Source organism: Arvicanthis niloticus, chromosome 3 (assembly GCF_011762505.2).
Source record: "Arvicanthis niloticus isolate mArvNil1 chromosome 3, mArvNil1.pat.X, whole genome shotgun sequence".
Taxonomy (NCBI): domain Eukaryota; kingdom Metazoa; phylum Chordata; class Mammalia; order Rodentia; family Muridae; genus Arvicanthis; species Arvicanthis niloticus.
Genome location: NC_047660.1, coordinates 85,459,837 through 85,484,260, shown reverse-complemented (window position 1 = coordinate 85,484,260; position 24,424 = coordinate 85,459,837). Strand labels below are relative to the sequence as shown.

Genomic DNA, 24,424 nt, shown 5'->3' with positions numbered 1-24,424 from the left:
ATCGCCCCCTTACTGTAACATCGCCTTCTTTTAGGTAGGTAAAATACTTGTGGTATGAGAGGAGGTTTTTGTAAGGAAATCAGAGCCTAAGCAGGGTTGTGAAGAGCTCAACTTGAGACTTGAAAAAGAAAGAGGGAATAAAGACAGATTGGTGAGAAGAAAGTGGCCCCTTCTGAAACAAAGCAACAGTCAGTTATGACTATGGCCATCTGCTTATGGGCCAGTTGCCAGTTTGGAATGACTTAAGTACCATATCTAGTTTTATGTATTTTATTTAAATTTTGCCTCACTCTACAAATTATTTATGATACATTTAGATGAAGATGCATTCAATAAAGAAATGAGATTAGGAAACATAATAGAAGCAAGTGGTTTCCGAGGAGTTAGGATCATAAATACAAGGTCTATAAAGACGTAAGTAAGTCAAAGCTTCAATCTAAGCCCAACTTCCTTCCTGGGACCCATCGTGTGCTGGGAGGTTGGAAAGTTCACATGCTAATATCTCATCCAGTGACTGCTGCTACCCAGATGCAGGGCCTAGGCTTGAGACTAAGGGAACAGGAAGAACGCAGCAGATGGCCCCTGCCTAGCAGCTTAGCCATGCCTCAGTTTGCCTTCACTCCCCTACTGTAACTTTTTAAAGATCATACCCATTGGTTGTCCTGTCACTTCCTAAAAACCACCATCAGGTCCCATGATGTCTGGAACAGACTCCAATCCAGAACCATTGGGCGAGACTCCCGTGCAGCTATGCAATCATGTTTTGTTCCTGTTAGTCCCTCCCCTTGTTGTAAGAATACACTTTCTTCCCTTGGGCATTTGTGGTCCTCTCTACTTGGAGCCTCCTCCCTCCATTGGCCAATCCCCTTTCCTATGCTTAAAGAACACAGCTACTTCTGACAGCCCACCAAACCTTATCTAGACTGACCACGACCCTGAGCTGCTTTGTCTTAGCCTTATTTACTCTTCTCAGAAGAGTTTCCTGTCTATATTGGGAAAATACTATGCCCTGCTCATCTCTAAGGCTCTGGAGTCAGCACAAAGCCCAGATAAGGGGTGGCTCTTGTTTATGCATCCTTTCTCCCACAATGGATTTCCCTATGAGCATCTAGACAAAGGGAGAAGAAAATTGGTTGCTGACCAGGTCATTTGGAGATCTGGTGTGGATCAACAATGGGCACCTACTAGCAAGCCCTGGTGTGAGTCTCAAGAGTGCCAGGGTGAACAGTTTGGGTGAGTGTTCTACGGGTAGCTCCACCCCCCCACCCCGGTGTGTGTGTGTGTGTGTGTGTGTGTGTGTGTGTGTGTGTGTGTGAGAGAGAGAGAGAGAGAGAGAGAGAGAGAGAGAGAGAGAGAGAGAGCTCCATCTGGAGCCCTAGGTGACAGCCAGTGCTATCCTAAGAATTCAGAGCAAATGTCTACTCTGAGGGTAGAAGCCTCAAGTAGGCGTGGCTAAGGTTCCTCACTAAGCTTAAAGAAGACATCTTCTGCGTGAGTTCTAGCTCCTATTTTCTTTCTGTATGTCCATGAAACATCAGCAGTGTTGTTCAAGCACATCCGTGTCAGGTGTTGCTTGGAGTGAAAGCACCTGCTACAGACTCAGCCTCCACAACCAAAGCGTCCAAAGCCCCCAACCCTACACCTTTTGAGCACCAACATTGCTCTGTAAGTGGAAGACTTCACACCTGACTCCCTTTGATAAATTGTAGCCCAAACATGGGTACCCTGAAAACACATCAACTTGTCTATGAGGCTATATGGTTCATATGGAGCATACATCGGTTTGTGATTTATATGAATGAGTTATCTATAATATCTCTTCATGGATCTGCAAATCTTCCAGAATCTGCCAAACTATCACTTTTGGCATTTGCATGAAGGATGCTGGCACAGCTCAGGCTGTCATAACACAATGCTGTGTACAGAGCAGCTTCAGCTATAGATACTTACTCTGCCATTGGTCTGGAAGCTATAGCAGAAGGTTGATCTGCTTTCCTTGGGAGCTTTCTCTTCTGTCTACTTGGCGGCTCTTCCTCCCATGTAGTATTTTGAGGAACCAGAGATTAGGACACAGTCCAGCCCCTTATAATATCTTAAGCCTCAGGACATGTTTCCTTGAGTTGTAAATTCCTGGACGGAACTCAATGTCCACCTTTCACTTGGGTTTCTTTTTGTATTTCCTAAACATCTGTCCCTCTCTGAGAAGGAGTCTTGTGAGTGTGACTTCAGAGATACAGCAAGAATACACTGTTAGACAAAGGCCAGCCGAGTGACATTTTCCAGCTGTCTTGAGCCACACGGAAGCCCTGACACCCTGAGGAAGAAGAGACAGTTGGCTTGCTTCCTCAAGACATCTTGCCTCTTGCAACTTTAAAGTCTTTATTCCTGGCTACACTAGAGTGTTTTATTTTTTTTTTCCAAGTAGTCATTCTCCATGTACTCATGACGATTGAATTTAATAAAAACATCACAGTTCAAAAAAAAAAAAAGACAAATTAGAACCCACTGTTCATCTTGGAAATTAATATGTGAGTGAGTTGAACAAGAGATGAATTGTGCTGTGGTGAGCCGTCCCTCGTCACCCACTCTGGGCCCCAGTTGTTTGTCATTATTGCTGGAAATATGATTATTACTCTGGTATTGCTTGACATTTATTATGGATCCGGGGCTGAGCCTCCACAGCAGAGAAAAGTGCAATTATCTGGGCACTCAGAGTAAGAAAATCTCCTGGCCTAAGTTGTCCAGACCTCGCTGATGCCGACACCGACCCCAGACTGCTCTATGACTCTTGGCTTCACAGAGGGCAGCTAGGATCTAAGAGCACAGACAGACATGACACGGAATTTGTCAGCAAACAGGGGAAGTATTACATTAAAGTTTTCTCTTTCTCATTAATTGCTTCTATTATTTACCCTCATCCAGATTTTTGTAAGAATGCACAATTCAGGGAATCTATGTCAGCCTTATTTGCAGGATGTAAAACACAAGAACTGTTGAGGTAAAGCCATCCCCTTCGTCCATGGTTGTGCTTTTTGTCGTATCAATTACCTGTGGTCTGAAAATATCGGATGGAAAATTCTAGAGATAATTTTTAAGCTTGAAGTTCCACACTGCTATGGTCGGTGGTGTATGTGTGATAAAGACCTTCAGACCCTATTCTGTCGTTCCCAGGCTGTAAATCACCACTTAATCTGACATCCCCAGGCCTTACACACCCACTTCCCATCAGTTACTGGGTAGCCATCTTGCTTATGTGATTTCTTTATTTACTCGGCGATCTCTGGTAACTGGTGATCACACAGACCACTGAGACACCCAGTGCTTGTGTTCAAATATCTTTTATTTTGCCTGTGAGCAGCCACTCAGCCCCAGCCAATAGGGCTGCTAACTTACATTGCCAGAGATGCAGAGAAAGTTGAAGTTGTCAACAAGAGAGACAAAATTCACATGGCCAGGATGCTAAGACCTGTGGACATAACACACCTTCTGCCTGTGAGGTGTTGAGGAGGGGACATTCGTCTGTAGCCATCAGTCAAGGCCAAGGGTCTGACACTGGGACATGGTTACTGACTCAACTCTAGGTGTCACTTTGTCTTCTCCATTTTACCACTAATCCAGGGTCACTGAGGAGCCACACCACCTGGACTTGACACCCCTACCCCCTTAGCCTCCTCTGCTTAGCGACAGTCAACACAGTCTTTGTTCTTGTTATGATTTTGATGGTTTGAGGAGTACCAGCCAGCTATTTTGTAGAGTGTTTGCCAAATTTTATTTGCCTACTGTTCTTCTGGGGTCACAGCACTTTGGAAAGGAGAAGACAAAGGTCTGGAAAGATGGTGTTAATGAGTATGTGATAGTCATGTGACATCATCACACGGTATCAACCTTCACCATGCAATGAGATTGTATCTGCCAGCCTTTTCTACTGCCATTTGCTTTCTTTCTTTCTTCCCCCTATTCCCTGGGATTCAACCCACTAAGTCCATCCCACCCTTAAAATGCAGGGGTGAGTGAACCTGGCACTCTGCAGGTGCAGGATGGTCATCAGGCTCCTCATTTGAGATTCTCCTGCAAGGAAGGGTTATGTTTTCTCCTCCATCTCCATATCCATTCAATCTTTTATTTATCTCAGTATGGACTCATCTATATTTATTGCAGAATTAGGGCGATGATCCATTAAGCCCATCAGGTCATATGCCTTGTTTTTCAAGATGTTCTAACATATTGCTCATAACTGGCTTCATAATTGCTTTTCTATAACCCTCTTGATATCCTTTCTTGACCTCAAGTATGTTTTTATTGTTGTTGTTTGGGTGGGTGGGGCTTTACTGGGGTGGTACTCGGTATTTCTCAGACAATAGATAATGGAGTCTATTACTGAGCTGTACTGCCAATATTCACAAATGTTTGATCACAGTTGTATCCTAAACTATCCTATTATTTCTGTTGTATATATTCTTCAGGAAAATTCTGGTTTAGCTGCAGTGACAAGCACTCTCAGATCCAACTGTCTCAAATAGCAAGTTCCTTTCTCATGTTTACTCTCATACTACATGTGCATTGCAAACTGGCCATGGATTCAGAGGGCCTTAGCCTTGGTTACTCTGGCTCCCAGAGCAGCCACTATGATTGGGTTAAAGTAGAGTTTAAGGACACATCCCCCTGATCTCATGAAGCCCAGTGTTAGCAAGAACTCTAATACCACAGAAAAACAGAAGGGAGGATCTAGAACTCATGGTCAAAAAGCACTAATATCTGTATCTATGTGTGTGTGTGTGTGTGTATGTTTTCATTAATATATTCATGTATAAATGTTTTGATTATCTATATTAGAATATAAATGTGTTTTCATTTTCTTTTCTATGCACATGTAATTGTCATTGTTTTCATTGTAATTGCCTATTATTTTCTTATTCTCATCAAAAAAAAAAATCACAGCATGGCAGGAATGTGGTCCCATGTCACTAAACCTTTTTTTGATACTAGAGCTGCAGTGAACTTTTGTGTAGAACATCTGGTTAGGATGGCAAAAGGAAGCCTCCATCTTTACTGCAGAGACTTGTGACAGTTAAAGGACTATCCACAATGGCTGCATAGTATTCTGTGACAGGGCCAAAGCTTTCCTCTATGCGCAGATATGTAAATTGCTTCATTGTCAGCTTCTATAAATAGGTTGGCCAAAAATAAAAATAAAGACCAACTGGGTGTTTGTGCAGACATCTAATAATATCCTTGGGATAAATTATCAGCAATGAAATTCGTGGTCAGAACACTAAAGGACAGCATTGTGCTGAGCTGCAGAAGCCAGGACTCAGAACAGTGGCTCTGTACAGGGGGACTGAGCCTCAGCCCCCTGCTATTGGCCTTTCCCTTCTGGAGGCCGCAGAACTATGATTACAGGACTAATGACCCCTCACATAAGCGAGCAGAATAACTCCTGTCAGCAAAGAACGGGTGCTTCCTGTTTGCATAGTAGTGTTACCAGCAACGGGCCAGCCCCAGGGATATCCCTGGCAAAGTGACATCATCAAGCTGTGACCAGTGACTTAAAAATGACTTCTAGATGGGATATAATCCATTCCCCATCTCAGAATCAGGCTTGTATCCTGAAGCACTTGCTTCCTCCTTAAGGAGACTCAGAGAAAGCAGGGCTGTGGGTACCTTCTCTTAAAGCCTTTGAGGCTCTTTGTTCTGCTTCAGAGGCTCTTGAGTTCTTTAACAGACTGACAGTTGCTAAGCAAAGGCTATTCAGTTCCAGTAAGTGACACAAAACTCTGCTGTGAATTTGTCCCTAATCAGTGTGCGCCATCCACTGCTGTCCAGGCAGATGGGCTTCTGCCCTTGAATTGACTCAAATATCCTTACTCTTATCCCTGCATCCTGTGGATAACAACTTTTCAGGTTGAGGTCAGAGGCACTTAAGGTTTGTTTAGCATTGGGGAGATGCCCTAGGTGGAGGTGAACATAGGGGAGATGTTTGTGGTCACAGAGTCCAGCATGCATCTTCTTTTTCCTCTCGGCTTGCAGGCAATCATCTTCGCTCTGCTTCAGTGTTTGATTCCGCTAATAGGAGTAACAGCAGCATGGGCTTAGGGGGAAGCTGACTATTAGATGTGCTATGCACATACAGACCCCTTTATCAGCTGCAAATCGTTCTGTGCCTGTCAGTAGAGAGGATAGGGCAGCATTTGGATTCTCCATACTTGTAGATAAGTCATTGACCCTGCCATCTCCATACTCATAGATAAGTCACTGACCCTGCCATCTCCATACTCATAAATAAGTCACTGACCCTCCCATTTGCTGTTCTATCCAGGACTACCGCTGAGCCCTCAGGGAGAAAGCAGAGACTTCACACTTCCCTTCTCTGCACTGGAGATGGGAACTATCAGGTGTGAACCTCCACACTCTCCAGGTGACACTGACCTCTAATCCACATAAACACCCAGTTGTAAGCCTTCCTTCCAGTGTCCAAACCGGAGGGGGCCTCTCTCTGCCATTGCTCATATCCTGTGCCACCAGGGACCTTTCTCTTGTCTTTGCTTTTTGGCCATGTCCTTCCTACTTCTATGCCCCACCTCTGCCTAATATACACTCAGGCATTGGTACATGTTTTGGATTGATTACAGGGCCGCTGACTACTCACTGATGCTCCCATGTGTTATATAAAATGCTGTAAAATGCTCTTGCCTAGCCTATGAACTTTTATATACCTCAAGTCGTCTTTAGATTACTAATAACACCTGCTGCAATGCCAGCACTGGGTACCTGGTTGTTACACTGTAGTATTTAAGGAATGGAGGCAAGAAAAAAAATCACCAAATATTCAGAATAGGCGAATCATCACAGACCTAATTAACTACATAGCTCTCTCTATATAAGAATGTGGATTTAAGAATTTTGTTCTTCACTTGGTTGACTCCTAGAATGCTTGGGTTGGTCTTACCCACTGGAGCCTGTGACCTTGTCCCTGTCTTCCTTTCTCTTCTCTTGAAGAATGGAGCTTCTCAAATGTGTTGTTCCTCTTTGCTGTGTCCACAATCTTCTGTGCCATCACTAACTGAGCTATGGCCGATCAAGTAGTTCTTCTGAATGCCTTGCAGCCACTCTCTAAGTGGGGACTCACGTCTGTTTTCTGGCCTCACCTCACTGTGTCGCCTGTGCTCTCACTGAGCTTGAATCCTTAGTTTTAATCCAGTTTTTTCTTCAGCTTCCCTTACAACTGTCTGAGCCTTTGATCTGAACCTTGCTAGGGTTCTCTAGGTTTCCGACTTTGTCCCATCAGTAACCACCTTGTTCTTCTGAGGCATCGTGTATGGAGGTTGAAGTAATCCCTGACTGCTAATAACTCACAAATCCATACCGACCTGATCCACTTTCCTGAGCTTTCCTCTGGGAAGCCCCAGCTGTCTATTTTTTTTTTTTAAATCATACAATCAAGTTTGCTTGTTCTTTCTTGTTTTTTTAATCTCCCCTATTATTTTCCCAGTGTGTCAGATTTAATTCACATGGGTAAGCAAACCATAAACTTTAGGGTTGTCCCTGCCCTTTCATACAATCACCAGCTCCTATGAACATTTCTTTCCTGGTGGTCCTTGAACTCGATGCCTTTACATCATGTGGACTTTCCCTGTATTTCTATGATTGTAACTTCAGGGAATAGCCTACATCAGTCTTACTGTCACCAAATCCATCCTAAAATTGCTGCTAGGGGGAATTATAAATCAAAAAATACTAAAAATGAGGAAAAGGTGAATAAAATCAGATTTTCATGTAAGATCTCTATGGTGAGACTGAGGAGTGTGTGACATCCACAAAGTCTCATCTGGACATTGGTTCAGGAGGTTTTTCTCTTCTGGGTCACACATCACCTGAGGCCTTATCTCTTCTATTACAAGCCAGACACGAGGTTCACCTCCATTCTACAGAGCCTGGAAATTATTAAGCCTGGAGCTTAGTGAATGCTTCTGTGTATAACAAGAGAGGTGAATCTATCTAGACATGAGTGAGGGTCTCTTCAGGAATACAGATAGCCTTGACCACAGCTGTTACAGACAGGGCATTGACTTGTTTATTTGTTTGTTTTAACTTTTTATTGATTCTTTGTGAATTTCACATCATGTGCCCCAATCCTACTCATCCTCCCGTCCCTTCATATCCACATTCTGCCTTTGCAACCTTCCCCACAAAAGAAGATAAGAAAATAAAAAATAAAAATAGCAAAGCATCATACAAAACATCTTGTCATGGAAGCTGTAATGTGTCTCACAGTGTACCCTTTTGTCCACACATCTTTACTTGTAAATGTTCATTGCAATGAGTCATGGGTGTGGTTTGAGTTCTCTGCTATACCATCAATACTGCATCCTCACCAGGATTCCTCTTAGTTAAGGGTAAGACAGCTGTAGACAAATGCTAGAATTTTCCATGAATGTACCTTTGAACAAAGTAGCTAAATCTTTTTCTTTTTCTCCCAACTGATTGTATTTACAATTCTGGTATTTTATACCTACGATTTCTTTGGGTGACAGTTTACAATAGACTTCTATTCCATAGCCACATTTCATCTTCCTACCAGCTTAGCAAATAAAAGACCAAGAAGATGCTGGCAACTTCGTGTTACCATGAATGATGGATTCGATTCTAGAAAGATTAATTGATTTATTCATATACTGTGGCTGCCAAAAGCCAGGAACCAAGAGGTCTTAAGTCCCTGCTTTCTTCCCCCACACTCGCATCCTGCAATACCAGACCAATGCAAAGCCTTTTCTATAGTCTTGCTGAAAGGTATGCCTGAGCCTCTCTCCTCCTCCCCACGCCCCCACCCCTCACCCCCACGCCCCCACCCCCACCACCCCAGGGCAGTCAGACAAGGTCCTGCTCTTTCTGACAGTGACAAAGTTGCTATTGGAAGGCATCTGTTTTATTTCAAGGGTCCCTGAGAGTATCCCATTCCTAATTCATGTTTCCAAAGCATTGTGTTTGGAAGAATTGGGGTTCATGCCAATGCAGCAGCTGTGAGCTGTTCAACACTTATGTCACTAGTATTGATCATAAGCTTTGCTTCACTTATTAATGTTCACAAATGATGTAACAGAAATATTGAAGAAACTTTTGCAAACAAAATTTAAAAAGAAAGAAAGAAATCACCCTACACTCATTACTCCAGAACTGGATTTTTAAAATTATATTGCTTTCTTAGTTTGCCAATAAGCACTGTTTCATTTTATTAGAACATAATATACAGGGAAAATGTCCAAATGACAAGTATGTAAAGTAAGTATTTTAACAAAGAGAACGTATGGTTGCCACCCAGATCAAAAGCACAAGGTTACAGCACTCAGGGGCCCCAAACCTCCCTAGGTGACTCTTTCCTCCACAGCCCCTCAGCCCCACATTCTGCATCTCTCCTCACACCGAATACTATCTACTATTTTTGCACATTTTAAAATTAAAATTAAAGTAGCAACATATATATTCTTTTGTAGGCTTCGTTCTCTTCAAATTATGTCTGTAAGACTCAGTGACATCCTTGCATGCAACAGCAATTGATTTTCTCTGTGGTAAAGGGAATTCTCAAGACTTTAGGTCTCAGGAACACCTCACATCCTTAAAAGTGATTGAGAAATCAAACCAAAAGGTTTGTTTACATAGGTTATAAACATATTGTCATTTATTGTAAAGGAAACTGAACCAACCAGAATTTTAAAAATAGTGCATGTATTAATTAATTTGAAATACTAATGAGAAATCTATTGTTTGTAAACATAAGAGGTAACTTAATAAATAATAACAATTTTTAAAACAAAAGGATTGAAAACAATTGTTATTTTAATTTTAATAAATACCTTTAATTTAATGTCTAACTGTGTGCTTGGGGAGGAAGTAACAATTTACTTTTTAGGAAATATAGGCACTTTCCTTTGCTAGCACAGCAAGATACAATAAATAGCAGTGTTTTTAAAGCTCACCTGGAATCTTAGTGAAATAGTTCCACTTTGTAAGGTTAAATTGTTTTTGTCTGCATTGCACAAAGAAGACTTTAATCTATATGGTACACATTATAGCATGTGTGTCACATACATTAGAAATACTGCTCTCCAGAGCTGCATCTCACAGTTGTTGAAACACTTCATTACTCAGTGTGTCAACTCAACACAAACCTACACAAATCTGGGAGGGAACCTCAGTTTCAAAAACAAAACAAAATAAAAACCAACAAAACAAAACCCAACCACCCAACCAAAAAACAAACAAACACCACCTCTACCCTCTACATGGAAAGAACAATGTAAAGCAGTGGGGATGGAGGACAAGAGAAAACAAGGCTCTTTAAATCAAAGCAGGTAGCACTCAACAGAGACCCAGGCAGCAAGCACACAACCTGCAGGGGGCTGGCTACCTGGCCCTTTGCATCCATATTAAGGCTTCATATGTAGTGTTTTTGGGGTCCTGAATGTATGAATGCTCGGTCTTTGTTTCTTGTGTCCTTTCTTGGGCTTCTTTCCTTCTCTTTGTGTCTTCCAAGTCCAATGTATTAGCCTTTGTTTTATCTTACTTTATTTTATTACTACCCTTTAGAAGTCTGCTTGTTTTCTAATGAGAGAAAGGGGATGGATCCGGATGGGAAGGAAGGGGAGAGGAGGGAAAGCAAGGGAGGGGAGGAGAGGGGAGGGGAAGGGGGAAGAGGAGGAGGAACCAGGAGGAGTAGATGGAAGGAAACTGGAAACCTTGATCAGGATAGATTGAGGAGGAAAAAAATTATTTTCATTAAAAGAAAGAAAAAGAAAGGAAAGAAGAAAGGAAGGAACAAACAAACAAACAAACAAAAAAGATCCAAGTTGGAGCCTTGGTACAGAAAGGGGTTTTATAAGAGAATATTTATAATGGAACAATGAGGCAAATGTGCCACAGTTAGAAACGTGGAAAACATGGTGTTTAACACCGTGGCTCTGGAATAAATAAAATCCAGATCTACACGATTTTAGAAAATTTCAAACCACCTCCATAATATTGGTCTGTAAATAAATCCGTAGTGCATTTTCTTTCTTTCTTTCTTTCTTTCTTTCTTTCTTTCTTTCTTTCTTTCTTTCTTTCTTTCTTTCTTTCTTTTGGGGGGGGGATAAGTAAATTATTTTACTTTGTTCTGTTTTTGATAGGTTTATGTTATGAAATATAAATATTTTATCACTTACACTTGTACAATTACTCTATTAATAGATATTATTCTATTTCTACACAGGGAATATGTAAAACATGTCAAATTACACATTTCTAAGATGTCTCATATTTTACTATTTAAAGAAACCTTTAAATATTCTGATCTCTTCATTTTTCCTAGTAGAAGACATACATATTCAATTCCTTACTATTATTTTATGTGAAAAGTGAACTCACCGTTAGAGTCTTTACTAAGGAGGAAATGAAAAATAAATTTAGCTTTAAGTTTAAGGGTTTATTTGGTTTATTTATGTACGTGCGTTTCTTGATTATTGATCAGTATGTCAGGGCCTAGCTCACTGTGGACAGTGTCACCCTAGGGCAGGAGTTTCTGGGTGCTCAAGTCATGGGGAAGCAAGCCAGTAAACAGTGCTCTCCTGTGGTTTGTGCTTCAGTTCTGCACCCAGGTGTCTGTCTTGAGTTCCTGCCCTGCCCTTCCTCAGTGATGGATTGTGACCTCAGAGTTGTAAGGTGAAAAAATAAATGCTTTCCTTCCAGGTTGATTTTGGTCATGGTGTTTTATCATAGCAATAAAAACTCTAAGACACACAGCATAGAAAGGGCATGCTCAAGTCACTAGTTGCCTAGTCAGAAAATCCCCTGGCTGTCGGGAAACTTCTACATTTGACCTTTCCAGGGGGCAGGTCCAGGTTTTCCAACATCCTGACACTTCACCTCTCGGTTTTGGTCACATTTGGTAACAAATGCCTCCACTTGTTTCTCTGGAGGTGGCTTACTCAGTTGGGTCATTTTCAAGAGAATATCTGCCAAATACTAAATGGTAATAGCTGTGGTTTTGTCCAAATAAAAACAGTGCTATTGTGTGAGAAACCACTAGTTTGGCTCACAAGTATGCTGACTACATAACCATGATGCCTTAAAGCAGCCATCATCTGTCTGGGTCCCCAGAAATGCTTTATGTAGACTTGCCATTTTAACAAGCACATAGACTATTAAACCAGTGGGTTTGAGAAGTAAAATCTATCAGAAACCCACCTATAAGTGTTCATCTTACAGATGTCTCCAAAACAATGAAGCATGCAGCAGCCCTTTCTCACCTTCTCAGCTTCTCACCTTCTCAGCTTCTCCATCTCAACCTGCTTCTCCTTACTATTACTGCCCTGTTTCCTGGAACTTGATTCTTTGTGTCTGGCTGTCTTGGTGGACTTAGAGATTAACTCTCTCCAGCTGCACTCACCCCCTTGCAGCCATAAGCCCTACTAAACTTAGCCATTTACAGACTACTTTCTGCTTAGTGGCCCAACCTCCTGTTCTGTTTTAAAATATGTAAATATCTCAAGGAAAGATGCAAAACCATTAATATTAGGCAAACCTTGGTGAGTTTTCTTTCTTTCCAGGTCTGTGGATCAAGTCTTACCTCTTTTGGCTGCCTCTCCACTGTGGTAAAGCAGATTACCCAAAGCTACATTTTGGTGGTTATTCTAAAGAGCAATGTTGTGCCTGTCATGTTTGGAAAAGAAAGGGACACCCAAGTTTGGGTGTGAATGTGTCTTGTTAGTAGATCAGCTTAGGTTAAAATCACTAGTCACAAGACTATGACTGGCTTTGCCAGCAGAGTCTTGACCATCGTTTCTTGTGGCAACTGGTCAGACGGAGGTATGTATCCCAGTCACCCAAGTATCACTAAGCTGTGGCTGTCTCTCTCTTCTTCAGGATTTTGTGTCCTGTATAGAGAATTACAGAAGGAAAGGACAGGAGCTGTATGCCTCTATATACAAGGACTATGTGCAGGTAAGAAACAAAGCATCCCTTCTTACCACAAAGTATGCTTGGAGTCACCTTGAATTAAGAGAAAGAAGGGAAGAAAGAGGAGAGAAAATCAGAGTACCTTTGTTTTACATTTTAGAGCACAAAAATCATCAACTGCTTATCAGTGATGGGCTCACATTTCTTGGCTTGAACAGTGGGCATAGCACCCATGGCTGAGCAACAGAGGGGCTGGTCCCTTCTACTGTTCATACCTGTGCTCACTCACCAGACAGTAGGTGGATACTGAGATCCCAAGGTGTCTCAAAGCCTGCTGGGAGCTGGAGGCATCATCACAAAACACCGAACTGGGCCTCATGTTTGGATGGCTTCACTATAAGGGAAAGTTTCATATTAAACAACACCCCAGCTCAGTAGCTAGTTGTGGCGTAGCGTGGATTTAGCAAGGAAAGAAGAGATTTTAACAAAAGGTGAAATCTAATTTGGACAACCAGATGTTTTGTCTGAGTAAGGGAACATTTAAGTGGAGATCTGTAGAGGAAGATACGGGCTGAAATATTTTTAGGAAAGTGTTTAGGCCAGAGAAAAATTCATGTGGAGGCCCTGAGGGACGAAGGAACTGGGTACCACTGTTTAGCTAGAAGTGGCGGAAGGGCCTGGTCCAGGAGACACAGAGTGAAAGTGAAACTGGGGTCAAAGTACAGGAGGTTCCTGTCACATAGGGCTTTTGACTCTAAATGCAGAGGGCTGTCACCAATAAGGATACGTACAGGTGTGGTTGCTGCACAGTCAAGGCCGATCACTCTCTGGCCAGCCAGAGCACTGTTTGAACCTCAAGCTTTCCCCTTCCTAGATATTTCCTAACCATGAAGATTGAATGAGCAAAGATTGTGTCCTTCCTTGGCTTTTGACTGGGAGACAAAAGATATTCCACATATGATTATACACTGGCTAAGAAGTTGGATTTTAATTGATTTTTAAAATAGAACATTTTAAATGAGCATGGCATGCAATATCCAAACTTATCAATCTCTTATTTACAGAGGAATGTGTCTGTGCCAAAGCCTATGCCCTGTGCTGAAAACACAGCACTTACAATGCTTCTACTCTGCCTTGAAGGCGTTTCAAATGTAGTAGGGAGGTCAAGAGTGAAGAAGAATCTACAGGACAGGGTGGCAAGGCTGGAATGTTCTACTGTGAGAGCTCAAGGGGGGTGGGGGGGAGAGGAATCGTAAGCACACAGGCGTGCAGGTGTACAGTGGAGGAGGTCCAAAAGGTTGAAATACATAGCCCAGGGCCTGAGACCCAGAAGGCCTTCTGACCTAAGAAACAGGTTTGGCAGCCCAGGCCTCCCCTGGGACTAGGATTTCCTGAGCTGTGTAGCCTACACCAGCTACTCAGTTTATCAGCACAGCTTAGTTGGACATCAGACACTGCAGGTGTGAGAGACAGGTTTGAGGTGGGCCCTTGGAAGCTGTCAGAGGGATCAGCCAGAGTTTCTAGTATTAAGACTTGGACCAAGACTTTGCCATGAGCATACTTACATACTGCAGATTGCCTTGCATAGCTGGAGGGTGCCTTCTGATGTATTTGGGTACATTCTGTGGCTGTGAGACAGACCCTCAAATATCATCACTTCATCCTCTGAATGGTCTCACTCATTTTGTCTGGAGTGAGCAATGCGATTAATATGTGTAGTTATCACTGAAAGGAAAGAATGGATGAGGTTGCAGTCTTTATTTTAGGGAAACCCTCTTCACACCTGGGTTGTTCTGAGGCAGAAAGAAAACATTTTTTAAATCAAGATCTCACCAAGAGCCTTATATTTTTGTTGCAAGAACCTGGACCACTAATTTCTGTCTAGGAGAGAGAGTGCGATCTGGTCATGCTAAGTTCCTGCTGACTCTGCAAAATCAAAAGTTCCTGTGGATAGGACCAGGACTCAACAGAAGTGCCAGCCCAGAAGGGAGGCACCAGTCTCCTGAAATGCCAGCCTGGCTCAGTTTCATAAGCGAGACTTGACTCCGGTTCAGAAAATACATGAAAAAAAAATGTGTGTGGTTTACCGTTGGTTAGGGTTTTATTATTATTATTATTACTAGAAAAATCAGCATTTTTGAAGATATTTTATGTTTCCAAGTCTTTAAATATTTAAACTGTTTCAATATTTAGAGGAATGCAGATGTAATCACTGTCTGCGGGAGATAATGGGGTCTGGAGCACTCACCCCACTTTTCTGAGGGCCAGCACACTTTCTCAGTGTACATCATGGCCACAAAAGCCAAGTTCAGCTTCTAGTGTGTTTTGAGACAGAGTCTTGCTATGTAGCCCTGCCCGGCCTGGAATTCCCTATGTCGACCACACGGGTCACAGTAGGCTCAAAAAGATCCACCTTCATCTACTTCCCAAGTGCTGCGATTAAAGGTGTGAGCCCTGACTCCTGGGATAAGCTCAAAGTGTGGCAGAAGTCAGTGTTCTGACATCTGATGTTTTCTGCGGGTCAGCTCCTGCCCCATCACTGGTTCCCAATCTGTGGATTGTATCCTCTTTAGGGTGGCATATCAGACCTCCTGAATATGAGATATTAGCATTACAACACATAACAGGAGCAAAATTACAAAATAGCAATGAAATAATTTTATGTTGGGGGTCACCACAACATGAGGAACTATATATTAAAGGGTCGCAGCATCAAGAACATTGAAAATCACTGTGCTCCCAAGGAGACCGTCTCCCAGCGAGGTGACAGTGGAGTCAGGGGCCATTCCTGCAGAGCTCCCAATAACAAGATTCCTCCAGCCTTCACTTTACCCATCACTTAGAGGTCCCCAGAGATGGAGGGAGCCCAAAGCATTCCTGGCTATTCCTCCCAGTGCCCTGGAGGTTAATCCAGGATTGTCATATCTGATAGGTACTTCCCTGCCACATCTCTGTCAGCTATAAAAGTTCTGCCACCATTCCTCCCTCCTCTCTGATGCATTCACTTGTCCCTCTGCTCTCTCCAAGCCCTGTCTGTCATCTTCTCTGCAGAAGTTGCTCTCATTCTTTCTGTTTTGTGCCTGGACCATGCTATTCCCATGCTGGGCCTTGCTATGATGGACAGGCATGCCTGAGACTGCCTGAGCCTCCTAAAACTCTTTGCAAGGTACCAGTCACCCCAAATACCCTTGCTCTTTATATATGAGAGCCGTGCTCTTTATATATGAGAGCCGTGCTCTTTTGGGGGGCTCACTGGGGACCTATGGGCTGTTTCCTTTCTCTCCCAGTCTCTGACTCTTTAAGTCTTTGCATAGCTTTTTCAGGAGCTGGGGTCAGGGCATCAGCTCTAACTGGCTTATGTAACTGATAAAATGATGAGGAACTATGGAGAAAGGCAGGCTTCAGGCAGAACTTGACCCACGTGGCCAGCATTCATCCCCTTCTTCCTTGCTGATTCCTCTTTCCTTCCCCTTTCCCTCTCCATCTCTTTTCCTCTTCCCCTCCTCTCTTTCACTTTATCCTCTATTTCCACCCTTTGTCTGTTTTTCTCCCTCTCCTTTGTCTGTCTGTCTGTCTGTCTGTCTGTCTGTCTTTCTCTTACTCATTATTTCCTCTCACATTTATACAAACACACATATGTGAGATTGCCAGTGAGTTTGACACTCAAAGGCACATGGATAAAAGGATGAGTCTGTGTTAGCTCCCCCTGATCACCGAGCCTCATTCTGAAACAAGATCTCTTTCTAGTTGTGTGGTCATCCCTGCCCAGGGAAAAATGCCCTGTGGAGGTAGAGAGCCAAACACAATTCCTCTGCCTGGGCTTCAGAGAGCACCATGCCCCAAAAGTGGCCTAACACACGTGTACATTTCTTGTCTGTTTATGTTTTTCTTTAAGACATCTGTTGCTTCCATTACTATATTTACCTGTTCATTTTCTGAGGAATGAAAATGTAGGACAAATTACGTCAAATATTTGAACAACTACAAAAATTCATTTGAAGTTGATCCTGCTATTTAAACTAAACTAAACTAAACTGTTTCTTTGATAGGCGTGGTGTGAAACCTTAGTATGGCCTTCAAATCCAGTGTGGGATGTCAATGTGCTTTTAAAATGACTCAGGCTGCATGGCTGCAGAAGATAGGAAAGTAAAAACCACACGCACAAACTGAGGATTTCATGAATGTCAGATTACTTGCGAGTATACTCAAGCTTTAATTTCTTTGACTATTCTAGAGCCCTTACATATTCAAAAATCATATGACTTTAGGACGCAAAGGACCCCGTGCACCATGCAGGGCAAGCATCATATTTAATCACTGTTGATTCTGAAGTCCAGAGATGAGAATGATTCTCTCAAATCATCAATCATCAAAGGACTCTGCCCCCTTCTGCCAGAAGATTGGGCCTCCTGGAGGGGCAAGCACTATATCAGAAGACAGGGCCTATGGAAACCCCATGTCCTTGGGACTCACTACTGCCTGCCCAATCCCACCAACAGTCTATGACGAGGAAGGCCAAAGGCTGCAGTTTTCTCCTTCCCCACCCGAATCTGAATGATCTGGAACCTGAAAAATAACTTCCTTCTCCTTGCCTGGTCCTGGCTCCAGAGAGGATGCTATACAAGCCTGAGGGTTACCTTGACGGCCATTTTTCTCCAATAACCACCATAGGAGCTTTGGGGCAGGCTTGCAAGGGGAAGGTGTCTAAGCATCGTTTTGCATTTCTTCTTTGCAGAGAAGGAAAAGTGGCAGCATCAAGGCAGCCACAGCCTGGGCCAAGATGCAGGAACAGCTCTTTGGGGAGCTGGGATTGTGGGGCCAAATGACAGAATCCACAGGCTGCTCCCAGTGGGAACTGGATAGGAGGGAAGGGCCAGCTCGCATGAGGAAACGCATCAGACGCTTGTTTGCATGGGAGACCCTGAACCTAGGAGGGTGCAAGGTAGGTGCTGGGTATGGTGGGAAGTATGCAGGGAAGTGACTATGTGTTCTCCACCCCTCCCCTCTCCATGAAGACAGAATGCACCTAGATAAGTCAGGAGAATCCTCAAGCTTGATTCTTGAAGTAATTTAACAAGGAAAAAAAGTGAGGCACCAACCCCCTCCAAAGCCTGAATGAATGGGTGCATGAATGGGTTGGGGAATGTGTGAATGTGTTATACTTACTAAACCCTGACACATCACCACAAGGCAACCCATGAAATCCAGAAGGATCCTGCTTGGAAATGGCCACTGCTGGCTCACATGAGTCTTTTGTCACTGGATACTTGGTATCTGTACTGCTAGGAATTGGCTATTGCACAAAAAAATTCTTTAATAAGTTTACAGTGAATTAAAAACCTCCTAAACTCAGCAATTCTGCAAGCTTAAACCAGTGACCTCCTTAGTCCGCACAGCACCCACGCAGTATGGCTTCCAAGTGGACGGATCTAGCCAGTCCCTGTGAGTTGGCTCCCCTGAACCTCATACAACTAGATCATCAGAAACATATTTTCTTCATTTTAAGAGGCAAAGTCATTTAAATCTATTTTATAGTGGATAAAGGAAAAACTTGGCAATGGTTTTTCATGTCCTCATTGAACATTCATAATTTAGAATTATTATCATATGACAGCCTCTGGGAACATTGGGGTGCTGGGTACTTTCCCATCATCTATTCCAAGATGTGGCGTTAGTTTTGTTCTCCAGTCTGTTACCCCAGCATCTGTATTCATACTAAGCCCCTCCCCAAAAACTTAATGAGAAAGTTTTATTTAATTTATTTAGTAGTAGGCACTTGTATTTAAAACTATCATCAATGACTAGCAGCCTGTAGTATATTTTTCTTCAAAATGTTTTTTAGGATTTGGGGGCAGGAGAAAGGTATCTTGTTCACTATGTGGGCAACAATGCCAGGGCTTGGCTCTGTAACTTAGTTACTGATCCCTACGGCTGGCTGTCTAGCCCAGACCCTCTTCAGGCTGACCACATGTAGACATCCAGCATGCTTTTCAATCCCACCCTGGCATCTCCTTTAGTAATTACTGTAAATCCTACTTAAAGGAAGACTGCAGTTATCACTTACACCCAGAAACAATAAACACTTGCATTTCCCCTGATCCTGTAGGGTTTAGCTTATTCTTCCTCTTGTATCTGAGTCTGGAGTAACTTGAGGGGATCACACATCTATCTGTGAATTTGTGGAAAGGAACTGGGCACAAACACTGTTTGGGATTTATTTTCTCTTCTCTCTCATCCTATTTCAGGAGATCCAAGACCGAAAGGGTGATGCTTCTCAGACAAATGCTGAAAACCAAGGTATCAAGTTTATAAATTTATCTTTTTCTTTTCAGTAATTAAACATGGTGCTGATTTCATTTAATACCTCACTAAAGATGTTACTACGTGTGTGTAGAGGGAAGGAATGCTAGGAACAGGAGTTGTTGGCAAGAAGCCTTTTAGTACTGTGCTTCAGAATGAAGGGGGTTTACTCCAGACCCAGACCTCTATGAGTGGGCAAGGTTTAGCAAGCTTAGAATAGTAAGTATGGTTGCCTCATCAATTTGATATATTGGGAAGACTTTTAAAGTGCCTTAAATCAATTAAAATACATGTTTAGTACATGATCACAATGTGTAGAAGGATAGGATAATAATATGTCTTAGAATAAAAACGGATGTTATAGCTATTTAATACTTTCACGTTGAACTCTTCTATTACAAAAAAAAACCCGACATGACAATCATCATATATGTCAGGCTTAAAAACAATGTGTAGAGTCACTTTTGACTTGCTGAAAATCTAGAACACACACACATACACGAGGGGGAGAGGGAGAGGGAGAGAGAGAGAGGGAGAGGAAGAGGGAGAGAGGGAGAGAGGGAGAGAGGGAGAGAGAGGGAGAGAGAGGGAGAGAGAGAGAGAGAGAGAGAGAGAGAGAGAGAGAGAGAGAGAAAGAGAGAGACAGAGAGTTTGAATTTTGTGTTTTCACTTCTGACTGTCTTTTGAGCAGTAAAGTTGTATCTTTTGAACTCACACCTGCAGCCTGTGAGTTCCTTAGGTCTTAGAGGTGGCCAGTGGCTACTCTTCAACTGGTGACAGCCTGGCTCTCTGCTGCCTGAGTAGCAGGTTTTCTGATGGGATTGCTGCCTGCCAGCTAACAGTAACAAGAGTCCAGAACTGATAACCTCAGGTTCTGATCTCAGTTTGTTTTGGGCTTCCACTGTAGTGGCATGGGACTGGAGACGACAATGTGCCCATTAGCTTTTTGTCTCTGCGCTCTAAGCTCCTAGCTCTGACATCACAGCTCACCTGCTCTACCTCTCTGAGGTAGGAGCTAAGTGGTGGGAAGTGTGTGCTGACTTTCCATAGATATATCCTTGGGCTGCTTCCTCCTCGAGTTGGATAAGCAGAACCTATAGGTATCTGTAACCCTGGGCTTCCTAATATTGCCAGTACAGACCCTAATATGGAGGACCTCTTTCAAAAGAGTAAGAAGGGCCTTCTCAGATGACTGTCCATACAGATTATGCTCCATTCAGACGACAAAGCCAGTGAGGACTGGCTCTGAGAGCAACAGACACTTTCATCCTTCCAAATGCGAGATTCCCAGGTTGGAAGTTGTCAAAGAGCTGAGCTTTCTTCTTTGAACAGTGGAAGGGCACATTGGCCACCTCTATACCAGGGCCTTACAGATCCTCTCAGTGACAAAGGCTCATGTTATATGTTTGCTATTGTGATGTTATGTGGCTCACACCAAGACAATGTGTCCAGTTTTCACAACTGCAGATGAGCTGACAACAGAGGAAGCTGAGAGCAGGCCGGATGAGGTGGGAGTGGATTGCACACAATTGACCTTCTTTCCAGCTTTGCATGAAAGTCTGCACTCAGAAGACTTCTTGGAATTATGCCAGGAAAGACAAGTCATTTTACAAGAGCTTCTTGATGGAGAAAAGGTAACAGACACATTTGTAGAGTCTCAGTAATCCATTAAGACTGTCTGATGGCATAGAACTGAGATGACATAGCACATACAGGGAATCTTCAATAATGTTCACACCTGCCCACTACATACAAAATGAGCAGAGGGGCCAGGCTCCTAATTTCCATGGTCTCCTTTTATACCCTATGTCAAAACATCTACAAAACTCAAGCTAACAAACTTTTGTATAAAATGTCTTCTAAATGCTTCACCTGACCTTGTAGCAGTTCCTGGGCTTTGCATCAAAATCTGGCCACCCTGAAAAATGCACTTACACCTGGAGAGGCACTATGTTTTGACATACCCATCAGTATGTACCCAGGCTATCACTCAGGCCTAGGAGTGCATGGATTGAGTTGTGTGTAGTGACATGAATCTTCCAAAGGATTGTATGGAGAGAAAGTATGTGCAAGCCTGGGGGACAGACCAGAACTATTGGCACAAAATTTTGGGTCCTAGTGGGTGGTATTTTGGGAAATCCAAACTACATGTCCTGTCATGGCCACAGGAATGTGTATTAGCTTCAGATTGCTACAATGAAATAATTAAGAAAGGTTACTTATAAAGACAAAAACTTATTTAGGCCCAGATTTTTAGAGTTCAAGTCCAACATAAAGTGAAATACAAGCATACATACATACGTACATACATACATACATACATACATACAAAACCAATAAAAATAAGTAAGTATGAAAGATGCCCAACCCTGCAATGCTCCGTGTTAGTTTTCCGTTGCTGACATATAGACATGAACTTAGTAACTTGAAACATTGCGCATTAGCTTCCTAGGGAATCCAGCACTGTGGGGCCCTGCTGGTTCAGGTAGAGCCTCAGAGTATAGAGAGGCTGCCAGTGGCTGGGGTCCTGGAGGCTCTGGGAATCTGTTCTTCTCCAGGCTCATTCAGATGCTGGCAGACGTCCATGCCTTTTCATGTGTGAGGGTTTTGATGGCTGTCAGCTGAGTCATACTCAGGTTCTTGGGAAATGTCCACATCCCTTGCCCTGTGGTCCCCTCTCTCCATCCTCCTAGGCAACAAGCAGCTTGTGTTAAACCTTTCTTACTGGTGAATCTCTCTGCTTCTGCCTTACCCAGCCTTTGTCTTCTCTTCTCTTGCTAATCTCTGCTGGACTCTTCTGCTGCTGGAATCAGAGCTCACCTTGGCCTCACCAGATGATCCAGGAAGCTCCCCAGAAGTCAGGCCCCCTCACAGCAGCCATCTAGCCTATGTGGGATACCAGATTGGGATCTCAGGGGATGTCTTTGAGTTATAACCTTCTACACCGGGTATTCCCTGTGTGCACTTCTCACCCAATGCCCATCTTCAGCTTCTTGGAAAACTCTATAGACACCCAAGTGTTCTTAGTAGTGGTGAGGTCAGCCTTTTCTGGGTACAACTGTGCGTAAGCTCTGAGGTTTATAGGCCTGGCTCAGAGGAATCATAGTTCCAACCTCTTGCAGCCGACAAAAATCCTTCCCACATTCCCTATTTCTGAGAGTCCTGTCTTTGCCATTGTAGGGCTTTCTCAGGCACATGCACCATCCAGCCTTCTTGGAGTCTCATTCCAGCGGGCTAGGATCTGCACTGTGTATAAATGACTGCCTGCCTTTCCCATATAGAGGCATGACACAGGGACTTCATCCTCCCTGGGGTTTTATTTAAGCTTCAGTTTTTCTTGGCTTCCCTGTCACACAGCAGGACGCTGTCACAATGCCCAGCAGGAGTCCCTAGAATGTGCTTGAATCCCAGCAGGGGTAGAAAGATGAAAGAAAGCTGAAACTGCCAGCTCCCACTTAGTGCTTGTGATTCTGTACCTGTAGGGAGAGGCTGGTTGAAGGAGAAGAAAATCCAACATCAGCAACCTGGAACTGGAAGCAGACATTTGTAGGAGGTGACTCTCACCCAGGCTGAGCACTGGTGCTTTCCAGGGGTTGCTTGGATTCATTTCATAGGTTGTGCTTGATGTCTCCTGCATAGATCACATGCCTGGTCTTCAAGACATAGTGTTGGTCTATTGTGGCCTTAGCTCTGATCTATAATGACCTCATCTCTGGTCTACCAGAGTCTTATCCCTAGTCTACCATCGTAACTGGACTTTTAGCTACTTTATTGAGTTTTTAAATCTACCTCTATCTCCAACCTTATTCCATCCTTCCAACCCACGTGGTAGGAGAGAAAGAAGGTTAGAGAGGAAAGAGGGCGTCTATCTTTTTAGACTACTTCCTGCTGATTAAGGGCATTGAGTTCCTTGGGGCAAGTCTGGTCTGCATTGTCAGGATAGCTCCAACCAGCAACCATCAATCCAGCAAGCAGCAAACAACAAACAACAGACAGCAAACAATGTTGGAAAGAGCAGCCTCTCTTGGGCTCTGCCTCTCTTGGGGCTCTGGCATTTATATACCCTGTGAAGAGTTACCAGAATTCAAATGTAAGTTATCTTCAGCTGGCAAAATCATGCACGTGCCAGAGCACAGGACTAATCCTAATCAGATGCTGGGGACAATATGAAGTAGCCCCATATCCCATGCCTGGGATTAAAACAAAAACATATTCCCCTAACATAACTAGGTTTCGTTATGTTATGGGACGTGAACTTTCTCACTACACACCATGGGCTTGTGCTTGGCACATTCTGACTTTATCTCTAGTCTGCCATGCCTGATTACTAGTGTACGATTACCTTAGTTCTGTGCTTTCATGGTCTTATTCCTTGTCCTCTGTGATGTTGCTTGGCCTACCATTGCCCTTTGTCAAACATGGAACTAGAGTTTGAGGTGGGATGTGCGGGTGCAGGGACTTTGAAATATGAAACACTCTCAAGCAAATATAAAGTTTACCTATGTCTTCACAGACACCTGACCTCCCATATTTCCAAATTTCCTAGGACAGGACATGGCAATGTAGCCATGTTTGCACCTCAGAGTCTCATTCTCCCTCCACCTCCCCTCCTCCCCACTGCTGGCTCAATGCCATTTATTCTTATTCTTAGAGACCCCCAAGGCATAACTTCCTTCTAGTGAACCTGGTGGTCTCTCTCTCTGCTGAGACATTTGGAGTTGCAGGAACTATCCAGGACCCAGGGAAGTCACAGCCCTGGGACTCCAGGGTGGCTTCAGCAGAACTCATTTCCTTGTGTGATCAGCTGAGCCCTCGCTGCCTCCAGCAATACCTGGGAAGGTAATTATTCCGTTACTCAGCGCTGCCTTTGCACCATTGATTAATGATTCCCAGAACTACAGCACATTTCCCTGCAAACAGCTCCATTTGCTGTTTGTGTGGTGGATTTAATGCATGTTAATTGTGGGCCTGTCAGTCACTAAATTCAGGGGATAGTATCTCGTACCCTTCCATGGAGCTTCCGGGTCCATCCAGACTTAGAACTCCATTCCAGCGTTAGGTTCTTTCTGCTCTTTGTTATTCTTTTTGATTACATGACAAATTAAACAACTAAATTTTTTTTTGCATACAAACTAAATGTCAAATGTGACTTTGACCATGGTAGCCAGATCAAAGGGAGACATTTTTGCTCTGGACA

The 24,424-nt window shown here is 43.3% G+C and overlaps 1 protein-coding gene across 4 annotated transcripts in view; it reads left to right on the top strand.

Moving 5' to 3' along the window:
• Wdfy4 (WDFY family member 4) overlaps window positions 1–24,424 on the top strand; it is a 228,359-nt gene that overhangs the window by 127,273 nt on the left and 76,662 nt on the right. For all 4 annotated transcript variants that reach the window (XM_076931448.1, XM_076931447.1, XM_076931449.1 and 1 more), the window contains 4 exons: window positions 12,895–12,972; window positions 17,663–17,869; window positions 19,173–19,224; window positions 20,680–20,861. In XM_076931448.1, coding sequence (XP_076787563.1) covers window positions 12,895–12,972; window positions 17,663–17,869; window positions 19,173–19,224; window positions 20,680–20,861 — 519 coding nt within the window. The remainder of the gene's footprint in view (window positions 1–12,894; window positions 12,973–17,662; window positions 17,870–19,172; window positions 19,225–20,679; window positions 20,862–24,424) is intronic.